Here is a 12,652-nt window from a genome sequence, read left to right as displayed (position 1 = left end):
ATTAAGCCAGATGAATGCGAGGAGAGAGAGAGAAAGAGAGAGAGAGGAGAGAGAGAGAGAGAGAGAGAGAGAGAGAGAGAGAGAGAGAGAGATAGAGAGAGACAGAGGCCTATTTTCTCCCCACCGTGTTGCTGCTCTCAGTTTCGCTCTGCTGTAATAAACGCGAGTGGCCGCGGGCCGGGCGAACTGCTTCCTGCATCTAATAGAGGGGGATTTGTCATTATGAGGAGTAATCATTGCTGCCGTGTCCTTGTGCAGAGTGTGAGACCTGCAGAGAGAAATGTATACAGGCCGCCCCTAAGGTTTGCTTATTCGTGCCTTATGCTGACAAATGCTTCTGTTTATGTTTATTCAGGGTGGAGATACAAAGTGATTAGTTGAGTCTTGTTGACTGATCACTAGTTTTCAATGTCAGTAAAAAAGTTTATTTCAGCTTTTGTCATACATCTGACCATACCCAGACTACCAGGGTATATACCTGTAAGGTGCAGTGATGCTCAGCACAACATCTCTGAGCACTGTGAGACACATGCCTTTCAACACAAACTCTGCTGTGTTTTTATTACAGGTGGCCAATGTCATCCCTCAACCTGGTGAGCCAGTAAGTCATAAACACATTTACTGAACTGTCCCTGAGTTGACATTTTCAGGACTTTTTATATTCATTTATTAGATGTTGATATGTTTTAAGTGTTGAGGCTTACAATTGTCATACCATGTCATTATCATATGAAAAGTGATAATTGAGTGTTGTATGAATCCTAATGTTTTGAGAACGAATGGATGAAATTGGATGTAAGTGCATTAGGAGTCAGTGATTCAAAATTCAGTGACTAATGGGCAGGACACTGTGAAGGACAGTGGAAGATGCCTTTTTTGTCTTCTCTCATTTGTGTGTTTGTTTGTTTGTTTGTTTGTTTGTTTGTTGTTTTGGTTGTCTTTACAACCATAGGGTCAGCCTGGAGAGAGAGGAGCAAAGGGAGAGCCAGGAAGTCCTGGAGAACCTGTGAGTTTCTGTAATTTCTGTGAACGTCATTTCTGACATTTCTGCGATTTCTGTGAACGTCAATATTCAGTATGCTGTAGATCTCTTGCTCTCTGTTTCTCTGTTGAGTGTACAGTTAGTCCTGCGCGTAGATTAAAAGTGCAGCTTTAATCTGCAGAGCAGACATGCACAGCAAGATGGCGGTAGAGAGTTAGATTGCAAGATTGCTCATGTACAGTATCAAACAGATGAACAAGCTGAGTATCAAATGACTTTGTACTCAGAATATTTGGGTCCTGCATTATATGGGTGATCTCAAGTGTACATTTTTTTAAAATGAATGAATTTATTCAGTGTGAAACACTGTTTCTACAGTGCCAAACACCCTGCATTAGTTACTGTAGCATCCTTCCTCATTCTTCATAATGTGAAAGTGGCCTCTTCATGCTCCCGATACTTTCAAAAGAGCAAAATTAATTAAACTTGGAAACTCAATCATATTTATTTCATTTCCCACAAGACTGTTCAACTTCCAGCACCACAATTCTAAACGTTTGACTTTCATCAAAGTATGAATGCTCTGCTATCAAGCCACTTTACACTATAGTATAGTCTTTCTCATTGAAGGCAGTTCTTACGCCTATGGTTGAGTGACTATTTTCAGTAGTATGTTACATTGTACTGTGTGTGTACAATGTGGTAGCACAAATACAAATAAATATACATTTGTTTAGTGTCTGGAAACAATTCGATAAAAATCAACTGTCTGGTTGGAAATGTCTTTCCTGTTTTCACCCTTTGTATTTTGAGCTACTGTCATCTGTAAACAAACAATCCAGGCTCTTGGGGAAGAGTCAATAATAAAGCAGTGTTTCCATTTAAAAAGGAATTCATTTCTCATCTCAGTTGAGTTGAGGACCATTTCATACAATTCATTTGTAGTGCTCTTGCAATGAACTTGTCTCTTACAAAGCCGTTTTGGAACGAGTCTTTCTTCGCACCCACAACAAACAACACCATCTACAAAAAAAACCTCAAGACATTTAGACTAGAATCCATTTTTCACTCTGACACATTGATATTATAAAACATTTTTCACCCTGGCACATTCATACTATAAAACATCCAAGCTTTTGTTTGCACTATTTTTATCCAGACAACATAAACTGTACCGTGAACAGATCTGATGAATGATTCAGACTTTCACCATAACATATCCCTAATAAGTCATCCTAGAAATCAGATGTTCCTGGTAAAGGCTTCACATAGCTCTACAGTATATTGTGAGTTATTGCTGGTGTCAAATTTGTTTGGCCATTACTGTTTCATGAAAAAGAAAAGGTCAGTTCACATAGTAAAGTGCACATTTTATTAGAAGAGCGGGACTAGCACTTCAGCGCTATGCTAAAAGGGCTAAAGCTATGCTGTTCATTTTCCTTGTTCATTTCAGCCTAGCTGCAGTGTAACGCAGGGGGTCTGCAATGTAACAATAAAGACCTCATTAAAAACCTTCACATGATTTTAACAGTTAAAATAGACCAAAGAAGATTGTGTATATATAAAATTTTCACTTTAAGTCTTAAGTGCTTAAAGTCAGCTAGTGAAGGCAACATGCTAACGATCGTGTTCTTTACTTCATTCCACAGGGTCAAAGAGGACTTCCTGGTGAGCAAGGTTTCAAAGGACAGCCTGGGCCTGCAGTAAGATATCTTAACTCATCTTTTCTTAGACTGATTGTTACTGGGCTGAAGTGTGTTCTAGTTGATTGTGCATTTGATAAGGCCAGTTGATTGATAGTGGTCTCTCTCTCTCTCTCTCTCTCTCTCTCCCTCTCCCTCTCTTTCTCCCTCTCTCTCTCTCTCTCTCTCTCTCTCTCTCTCTCTCTCTCTCTCTCTCTCTCTCTCTCTCTCTCTCCATTTAGGGCCCTAAAGGAGAGTCAGGACCTAAAGGAGAGACTGGGAGAGTAGGAGATCCAGTAAGTGCCACCTATTCCTCACACAGGCTCTGATGAATGGTGCATTACAATATCATAATTTGCGTTGAAATTGCAGCTGGGTTTTGTTCAGATCACTGTGTTGATTTGGTGACAGGGCCCACCAGGATTGCAAGGAGCTCAGGGTCTCCGTGGCCTTCCAGGCAATGTGGTATGTATTATTACTTGGTAGTAATGTAGCAATAGTGTTGTAATAGTGTACTAAACGTTTTATAGCACATGTGAGTCAATGGTGTAATAGCCTAAACATCTGACGCTGTTTAACATACTATCCATGCTGTTGTTCTTTATAGGGAATTCCTGGTAGCATTGGACCACCTGGTATTTCTGGACCAAGAGGAGAGAAGGTGAGACCTAACAGCATCAGCTTATCATTTATTATTATCCAGTATGGTCACTACTACCATTCATGAAACTTTTATTGTATCTACCTTGGGAGAAGAAGGTCTCTAATCTTCTCATCTAGTCAGAATATTTTCATGAAGAAGACACCAAGAAATTGAAATGAATGGAGCTTTACTCTAATTATGTTTTCATAAGTTTATGTTAGATGATGATGGTGAATGGTCATGTACACAGTTGGCAAGTATGGAAATGCAAAGATAGAATGTTCAGTGTAGGTTACATTTAAAACTTGGATTGCGTTGATGTAGTGACAGACAGCACTGATGCTCACAACTTTTTTCATCTTACGGGGCCTGCCAAGAGGTAGAGGTTGATGGGCCAAAGTAAAAGCAGAAAGAGGATGAATCACATCCCTCCAGTGCCAGGTGTCCTGACATCCTTCCTGGCATCAGCCACACTCTGTGTGTGATAAACTCCCAGTGAGCTTCTTGGTCTAGTGTAGCTGCTCGAAGGTGCAAGGAAGGAGTGATGAATAAAAAGGCTGTAGGTTTTAAACGATTATATAATTCAATGAGCATTATAAAAAAACACTAAAACAGAATGTGTCTGTGGGTAAGTACAGCATAATTCATTGCTAATCATTGACGAGCACCCAGATAGTACTTTCTTTCTTTTCCCAGGGAGTATGCATTGTATTAGCTCACACATTTGTTTATTTATTTACTGACATTTATTTAATGTCAATGGTTTCAACCATTCCAGTAAGAACCAAAGTCTGTGGTATCACCTCTATCCACCATTCTAGTAGTAGGAACCAAATTCCTCACAGTCTGTGCGTATGGCTATCTTCCACTCTAGTCAGATCCATACATTCATCTTCATCTTTATGTGTCTCTCTTTCCCCTGCAGGGAGAGACTGGCAAAGAGGGACCCTCTGGCCCCCCTGGTCAGGCTGGACCACCAGGGCTGTCGGGAGAGACCGGACCACCAGGGAAAGGCAAGGACGGACAGAGGGTAAGGGCCCGATGACTGTGCACTAGCCACACGGCTGTAGACTGCTACTGATGTGTACACACACACACACACACACACACACACACACACACACACACACACAAACACACACACTCACACACACACACACACACACACACACACACACACACACACACACACACACACACACACACACACACACACACACACACACATTCACAAACACATACACACATTCACAAGCTGCATCACATAAGCAGAGAAGCAATCAGTTCACATCCAAAGTTTCGAGGTACAACTAAATGTCAATGCTAGTGGGGTCTATTCTGCTGAGCCTGACGCTATCTCCCAAACACATCACTGGCTCATGCGAAATAGCAGAATGCATGAACAGCATTTCTTCACTTGGTTAAATATGTATGGAGATGTATGTATAAATGGAAATCACTGTGGTGCAACTCCTGTTGTTTATAGATGTGCCGTATTCATTAAAATGACTTGATTTTGCTTCTCTAAAATTTGTATGTATTTTTCACTTTCCTCTTGTTGAGCCTCCTCTCACATTAAAAGCTTTGTTATTCCTCTGTGTAAGTGTGTATTTGGAGTACCAGAGAACGTGTGATGGATTTGTTTAAATCCAGCCCTGTTGCCCCAGACAGCCTTACGATAATAGGGCTGAATTTGTGGTTTACTCCACCTGAGTCTGCATATTTTATGTGCACTGGGAAACACACGAGGAAGAAAGTGTTTACGCTTTTGCTTTTCACTTAGTGATAGAAAGTGTGTGGCTGTGTTTTTGTGTGTGTGTTTCTGTAAAAGAGAGAGAGAAAGAGAGAGACACAGAGAGAGAGAGAGAGAGAGAGAGAGTGTGTGTGTGTGTCTCTCTGTGTGTGTGTGTCTCTGTGTGTGTGTGTGTGTGCGTGTGTGTGTGCTTGTGTGTGTGCGAGACCACTTTTTAATGGCATGGTATCTAGCTAATGAAGGAGCGCAGTGCTGCTGTGCAGACTGCAGGTGTTGTGGTTAACATCTAGCCTAATCCTAGTGTGCTGCCAACTCAGAACCAACACCTCATATAGCAGTTCTTAATAGCAGCCGTGTGTGTGCGTGTGGCGCGCGTGTGTGCGTGCGTGCGTGCGTGCGTGCGTGTGTCAGTATGTCTTTCTAGCTGTGCTGATCGACGTTTCACCTATCATTGTGAAATCTGGGAATCTGTGTTAATGTGTCTATAGCACATTACATGACTCTATGCACAGTGTGTGTGTTGGGGGGTGTATGCATGCCTGTGTTAGCTCTGAGTTTGTGTATGTGTGGGTCTACTTGATTTGAAAGGTAATCGTTTCATCTGTAAAATTACAGGGTGAGCCAGGATCGCAGGGACCACAAGGACCTCCAGGGTTGAAGGTAATGTACTTTAATTCTTTCTTTCCTAGTTCCTTTCTTTGCTCTTTCTTCCTTCCTCTCTCTCTCTCACACACACACATTGTTCCTGTCATTCTTCCTCCTCTGTAATCTAGGTGGCAAAAAAAATCCACAGCAATACATAGAGAGAAAAGAGAAACATGTGAGAAAAATAGTCAAAAAGTGAAATGGCAAGTGGTGTTCCGCTTATGCTCCCCTTACCCACACACCACTCAGGGTCCAGAAATACCTGCAGGCCAGATTGTGACTTCTGGATTCTGGAGTCACTGAACAACCAACCAACCCTCTCACTCCCCTTGACACTTATCAAAACAGAACAGTCCGTTGAGATCAAGTCCTGCTGGTAAACTCTGATATCTCATTTGTGGAGGGAACTGCAAGCTTAGACTCCCCAGTGCTACTCGTCAGCACCCAAGCATGGCCCAGCAGTCAATAAAGCAATTTCACAAAGGTGAACCCTCAGTCACGCTGAAGTGCCCTGTAAAAGCATTGAAAGCCTTTACAAGATGTACTTTGACAAATCTGTATCATTTGGCGACCGTCCGCAATCTAATCCTGTGATCAGGTTATTTTGTCAGGGCCGACCCAATGGGTAATGGACAACGGAAACTAGAGAGACAAAGAGAGACAAACCTGCACCAACAAACAAACAAACAAACAAACCAATATAGAAACGGGGAGAGAAATGAGTCACCGGAGTGCAGGCGAATTGTGAGTGTGAGACAGCATGTAGACGCCGGCATGTGGCCTGTGGCCTGGTGAGGAGGGGTCTTGCTGCTCTTGCGGCTGCCGGCAGTCATTTCCCAGCAGGCTAAAAGCACACCAGACACCCAGGGGAATTAAGGCGGGTTGTGCTGAGATTCTGTGTGAGTCAGTAGTTCTGCAGTAAGTCTAACTTAAATAATGTGTGTGTGCATGTGTTTGTATGTCTCTCTCTCTCTCTCTCTCTGTGTGTGTGTGTGTGTGTGTGTGTGTTTGTGTGTGTGTGTGTGTCTGTCTGTCTGTCTGTCTGTCTGTCTGTCTGTCTCTGTCTGTCTGTCTGTCTGTCTGTGTGTGTGTGTGTGTGTGTGTGTGTGTGTGTGTGTGTGTGTGTGTGTGTGTGTGTGTGTGTGTGTGTGTATGCACAGGGTCAGCCTGGGTCTCCAGGGCTGCAAGGCATGCCAGGAGCCAGAGGACCACCAGGAGAGGGCAAAGTCGGACCACCGGTACAAACATACCTGACACCACAAACACAGACACACTCACCCACACAAACAAACTGTTTTGTATTCTTAAGGTGATTTCTCTCTGTCACAGGGACAACCTGGCCCTGCTGGTGAGAGGGGACAACAGGTGAGTGTCCTCTATTAGTCCCAACCTGCTCACTATGGACAGTACATGACTGTAAACATGTATTGGCAATATGCAGTGGTTCAGTATACAACAGTAATATTGAATAGTGATACTCAAATGATGACCGTTGTTGCTAATGTTTGTTTGTGCGCGTAATTTATTAGGGGAATCCAGGACCAACAGGTGTGGCTGGGCCTCAGGGTCCTGCTGGACACAATGTAAGTGCTCTGATGTACACACACACACACACACACACACACACACACACACACACACACACACACACACACACACACACACACATTCACACACACACACACTCACACACACACACATTCACATACTGCATCACATAAGCAGAGTTTACATCCAAAGTTTGAATGTCATCTTGTTTCACAGGGGTTACCTGGAAGACCAGGTGAAAAAGGATCCCAAGGAGAGCCTGTACGTATTAAAAAAAACAAAGCAAATGAATCATACCAATTGTTAATAATTGATAATAATCTGATAATAACATGATTCATTTAACTGTCAGTTAATGTCAGGTTTAAGTTTGGCCTTTGTTCATTTGTTTGGTTGAGGTTTAGAACATCTCCAATGATGCTCTCCAACTTTCTTTAACAGGGAAAAGCAGCAGATCTATCTGACCTGAACCTGAAAGTGAGAACATTTTGAACATCGCTACAATTTATTCAGACACACACACACACACACACACACACACACACACACACACACACACACACACACACACACACACACACACACACACACACACATTAATTAATGTCATCCCTCATTACCCTACCTCTGCCCAGGACATCTGCTCTGACTGCCCGGCTGGTCCTGCTGGGCCCCCGGGCATCCCCGGCCTGCCTGGCGATAAAGGCTTGGAGGGACCTCCAGGCAAAAACGGCCAGGACGGCTACCAGGTAAGACGGCTTCGCGGGCAGTGGTCAGGGAACCTAATCTCATCACTGAGCATCACTCCTGTGACTCATTAAACTCCTGTCACATTAACTGTTTACTACACAAGACAATCTCTGTATCCTTAGTTTATTTTTTAATTGATTATTAATTACCGGTATAATTTATGTCCCTAAAATTACTCTTTATTTTGGTGAGGTGTGGACATGAATAAGCGTGTCACTGTCAGGTCAAAGTATGCACTTGCCACCCCAGACATACTTCCTACACCTACTCAGAAAGAGGAAACGAGATGCACCTCGCTTCCTCATATTTCCCTGGCTCTGACCCAACTGTCAGTCTGACATCTCATATTAAAAAGCCCTGCTTGGAATAGCAAATTGGTACAGATTGCATCCATGAAATATATAGTGGTTTTTAGGGTTGATTTAGAGCAGGAGCAGGAGAGTGATGGGGAGAGAGAAGCAGAGAGAAAGAGAGAGAGAAAGAGAGAAAGAGAGAGAGAAAGAGAGAGAGAGAGAAGGAGAAATAGAAAAACTGATACAGGTATTGAGAGATGTCGAGAGATGGAGTGGCTAGATTGAAGGAGAGATAGAGAAGGGGAGATAAAGAGAAAAGGGTAGAGAGATTGGAAAGTGAAAAATGTAATATGGACACCCCTGAGAGATATTGAGAGAAAGACAGAGACAGAGATGACGAAGGACAAAAACGGAGAATGGGAACGAGAGAGAGAGAGAGAAAGGAGATTGAAAGGAGAGAACAGAGATGAAGATAGAGACGTAGAGATGGGGAGCTGCTGAGGGATGAGGCCTCCTGCTCCTCTCTCATAAAGCTGGGCACAGATGGACGCTTAGGAGGCACCCCCTGAGAGTGTGAAGCACCCCTGCACAACATCCATCATCACACACACACAAACACACACACACACACACACACATACACACACACATAGAGACACACACACACAGATACACACACACACACACACACACACATACACACACACAGATACACACACACACACACACACACACACACACACACACACACACAAAGAGAGACAGAGACACACACACACACACACACATACACACACAACACACAAACACACACATACACACACACACTCACAGGGTGAGTGCCAGAGAGGTAAAAGGCTGCCTGCACACCATTAGATAACCTTCTCCAGGGTGCCAAACACTCGCTGCTCATAACCCCAACTGCTACTGAGGATGCTTTAATTTGGTTCTCTCTGTGTGTGTGTTTGCAGGGTCAGCCAGGACCAACAGGTCCAGCTGGACCACCAGGACAGGAGGGTGCAAAGGTGAGGTCAACAGTACACCTATTTAATGGCTGAAACAGCAATGGTTCATCAAGTCTTTGTGTTATCGTCCTTCATATCCAAGCATCATCTGAAAGTTTCTTTCTAACAAATATTTTAGAATGTCTGTACTTTGCTCCATATTTACAACAGATACTGTTGTGAAGACAAAGTACCTTTGGCTTTTGGCAAAAAAATAATACATAAAAATGATAATTTAGAGGCCCATTAACTGAGATGAAATCAACATAATTGATGTGGATTACATTTAATAAGTGCTCCCCTAATACCTGCAGGGTGGCAAAGGTGACCGAGGGCCTGCTGGTGCAGCTGGAGAAAAAGGTGAAAAGGTATGATAGATCTCCACCATCATTTCCAAATCCCCAATCCACTAGCATGGCCATCTTAAACTTGAGTGTTTTTGTGACCTTTTGGGAACTATCTATCCAAATCAATGCACAATACAATACAGATAAATGTTGTCCTCAGTACTATATGTGTGTTCTCAGGGTAACAAAGTTATGGTATTGATGTTTTACAATGACTGTAAAATACTTGGACATGGCATCATGGTTGTAAGTTTGACCAAAGTCCTTTTAGGCAAGTCCCTCCACTCGGCGGCCATATACCAACGTTTTATGGGCACTCATCGGGCACAGTCTTTGGGTCGAACTGCGCGTGTGCAAGTCTTCACGACACCAATCTTGCTCCAGCGGCGAGATCACAACGCATGATTGGCACGATGTCTTCACAACACACCATATGATTGGCTCAATGTATTCACATCACACCACATGATTGGCTCAATGTATTTACATGTCGACGTTTTGTCGAGGAAGGGGTGGGATATGTGTAGACAACGGCCATATTGGCGTGACAAACTAGCCCCATGCATTTCTATGGAGTATTTTTTGAGTGCTGTGACTCCACATTAGAAAGTCTCTGGTTTGACCCCTGGAGCTGCCATCATTGTACCCCTGAGTAAGTCACTTAACCCTGGCTTGCTCTAGGGGGACTCCCCCTATAGGTAGTTCACTGTAAGTGGTTTGTATTAGAGCGTCTTCTTAATGACCAAAAATGTGATGTCTGCCTGAGGTGACCACCACATGGCCAGTTTTGAGTCCTGGCATTGCGTACAGGTTGCACTCATGTGTGTCTGTGTTTTTGCAGGGACCAGCAGGACCTCCAGGATACCCAGGAAGCGCTGGTCTGATGGGTCCACCTGTGAGTGTTTCATTAGACAGTTTGCACGTGTGCTATGCCAAATTCATTAGATTTCAAACACTCTGCAGTCATGCCACACTAGCTGAGGTAGAAGAACATTAATTAAAGCAATATTGTCTTGTCTAGTGTGAAGCACCAGGCTCCACTTGCACACATTATTCACAACAGCTTGAGTTCTACCTGTTGGACATTTATGCTGTAGTACAGATTAAATTAAGGACATACAATCCTTAACGTGAAAAAGCTTAACGTAGCTTAATGTCCCAAAACAACAAGTCGTTTTATGCGCTCATTATAAAGAAAGTTTAACGTGTCCCAAAACAGCTGTCAATTAATCACCAAACGTCAAGAGGGTTGAGTCTGAATGACATCGAGTTTTAGACACTGAGTTTTTGAAGTTAAGAAATATTTTCGTAATAAAAATGGTAATTTAACCAATAAAGGCTGAAAACATGTAGCCTACAGTAAAACTGTAGGCTATAGCCTACAGTACATGCAACCCAGCAGAAGACTATTATAGGCTATTGGCAAATCATTGAGCATCATTCACACATTGTATTCTGCACAGTTTCTACACGTGGAGCGCTAATGTGTCTAGGCATACTGTAAATCATTGAAAATGTGTGAAAGTCATTAGGCTGGAAGCGTGTCTACTGTCAGTGACTAATGCGAGAAGCGGGTTCTGTGTTGTAGGCTATGCATTTTTCCGACACTTGGCTGCAAGCTCCCCTCCCCCACCCCCTTCTTTCACAAGCAGTGCAGCTTTCTGAAGCGGTGCCTTTTGAAGCTAATGTAACAAATACCACCAATATTGTTGTGTGGCAATAAAAGTATCCAGGGTTTGCGCAAGTAGCCTAAATATATAAATAAATTAAGGACATACAATCCTTAACGTGAAAAAGCTTAACGTAGCTTAATGTCCCAAAACAACAAGTCGTTTTATGCGCTCATTATAAAGAAAGTTTAACGTGTCCCAAAACAGCTGTCAATTAATCACCAAACGTCAAGAGGGTTGAGTCTGAATGACACCGAGTTTTAGACACTGAGTTTTTGAAGTTAAGAAATATTTTCGTAATAAAAATGGTCATTTAACCAATAAAGGCTGAAAACATGTAGCCTACAGTAAAACTGTAGGCTATAGCCTACAGTACATGCAACCCAGCAGAAGACTATTATAGGCTATTGGCAAATCATTGAGCATCATTCACACATTGTATTTTGCACAGTTTCTACACGTGGAGCGCTAATGTGTCTAGGCATACTGTAAATCATTGAAAATGTGTGAAAGTCATTAGGCTGGAAGCGTGTCTACTGTCAGTGACTAATGCGAGAAGCAGGTTCTGTGTTGTAGGCTATGCATTTTTCCGACACTTGGCTGCAAGCTCCCCTCCCCCACCCCCTTCTTTCACAAGCAGTGCAGCTTTCTGAAGCGGTGCCTTTTGAAGCTAATGTAACAAATACCACCAATATTGTTGTGTGGCAATAAAAGTCTATCCAGGGTTTGCGCAAGTAGCCTAGCCTAAATAGGCCTATATAAATAAATTAAGGACATACAATCCTTAAAGCTTAACGTAGCCTAGATTAATGTCCCAAAACAAGTCGTTTTATGCGCTCATTATACATGGATTTCTATGAAACGTCACGAAAACATGCTGTGCGCAACCAAGAGGCAGAAAGCACCATAGAACAGCATAGAGCAATGCAAAAGAGCAAAAGAATAAAATGAGTTTTTGTGCTGACAACTGCACCAATTCGAAATCACGATGGTTAGAGAATGTTAAATATGTTCAATATCCCTAACGGAATGCATGTCTTCGCCAAAAATGACAAAATACGATGTTATGTTAATAATGCAAATGAACGGCACACTTTGAAATATAGTCGGAAATGAGATGTTATTATCATTGAGACAACAGGGGTATACAATAAAATCCGATTGTAGCTTACAGCAGCCGACTATTTAGGTTAAGTTTATAACGTTGTGGACGGCCACGAAGCGTCTTCTGCCCCACAGCTGCGGCACAGTCTTGAGTGACCGGATTCGTTTTCCTTTGTCATATGAATGCTGTCATTTTGTTAACATTAGGCTACTGTTAAGGAGATGCTGTAG

At 42.7% G+C, this 12,652-nt stretch overlaps 1 protein-coding gene across 1 annotated transcript in view; it reads left to right on the top strand.

Annotated features, from left to right (window-relative positions):
• col22a1 (collagen, type XXII, alpha 1) overlaps nt 1-12,652 on the top strand; it is a 66,736-nt gene that overhangs the window by 44,626 nt on the left and 9,458 nt on the right. Inside the window, exons 29-45 of the mRNA XM_076301888.1 lie at nt 569-601; nt 953-1,006; nt 2,632-2,685; nt 2,907-2,960; nt 3,076-3,129; nt 3,272-3,325; nt 4,233-4,337; nt 5,676-5,720; nt 6,866-6,943; nt 7,035-7,070; nt 7,235-7,288; nt 7,470-7,514; nt 7,695-7,730; nt 7,889-8,002; nt 9,268-9,321; nt 9,615-9,668; nt 10,489-10,542. Of these exons, the coding sequence (XP_076158003.1) occupies nt 569-601; nt 953-1,006; nt 2,632-2,685; nt 2,907-2,960; nt 3,076-3,129; nt 3,272-3,325; nt 4,233-4,337; nt 5,676-5,720; nt 6,866-6,943; nt 7,035-7,070; nt 7,235-7,288; nt 7,470-7,514; nt 7,695-7,730; nt 7,889-8,002; nt 9,268-9,321; nt 9,615-9,668; nt 10,489-10,542 (978 nt within the window). The remainder of the gene's footprint in view (nt 1-568; nt 602-952; nt 1,007-2,631; nt 2,686-2,906; nt 2,961-3,075; nt 3,130-3,271; nt 3,326-4,232; nt 4,338-5,675; nt 5,721-6,865; nt 6,944-7,034; nt 7,071-7,234; nt 7,289-7,469; nt 7,515-7,694; nt 7,731-7,888; nt 8,003-9,267; nt 9,322-9,614; nt 9,669-10,488; nt 10,543-12,652) is intronic.

This window comes from Alosa pseudoharengus, unplaced genomic scaffold (assembly GCF_046254945.1).
Source record: "Alosa pseudoharengus isolate Yale_2024_CS ecotype anadromous, Long Island Sound unplaced genomic scaffold, YU_APseudo_1.1 YU_APseudo_1.1_scf_23, whole genome shotgun sequence".
NCBI lineage: Eukaryota > Metazoa > Chordata > Actinopteri > Clupeiformes > Clupeidae > Alosa > Alosa pseudoharengus.
The sequence above is the reverse complement of the archived record's forward strand: the minus strand, read 5'-3'. Positions and strand labels throughout refer to the sequence as shown.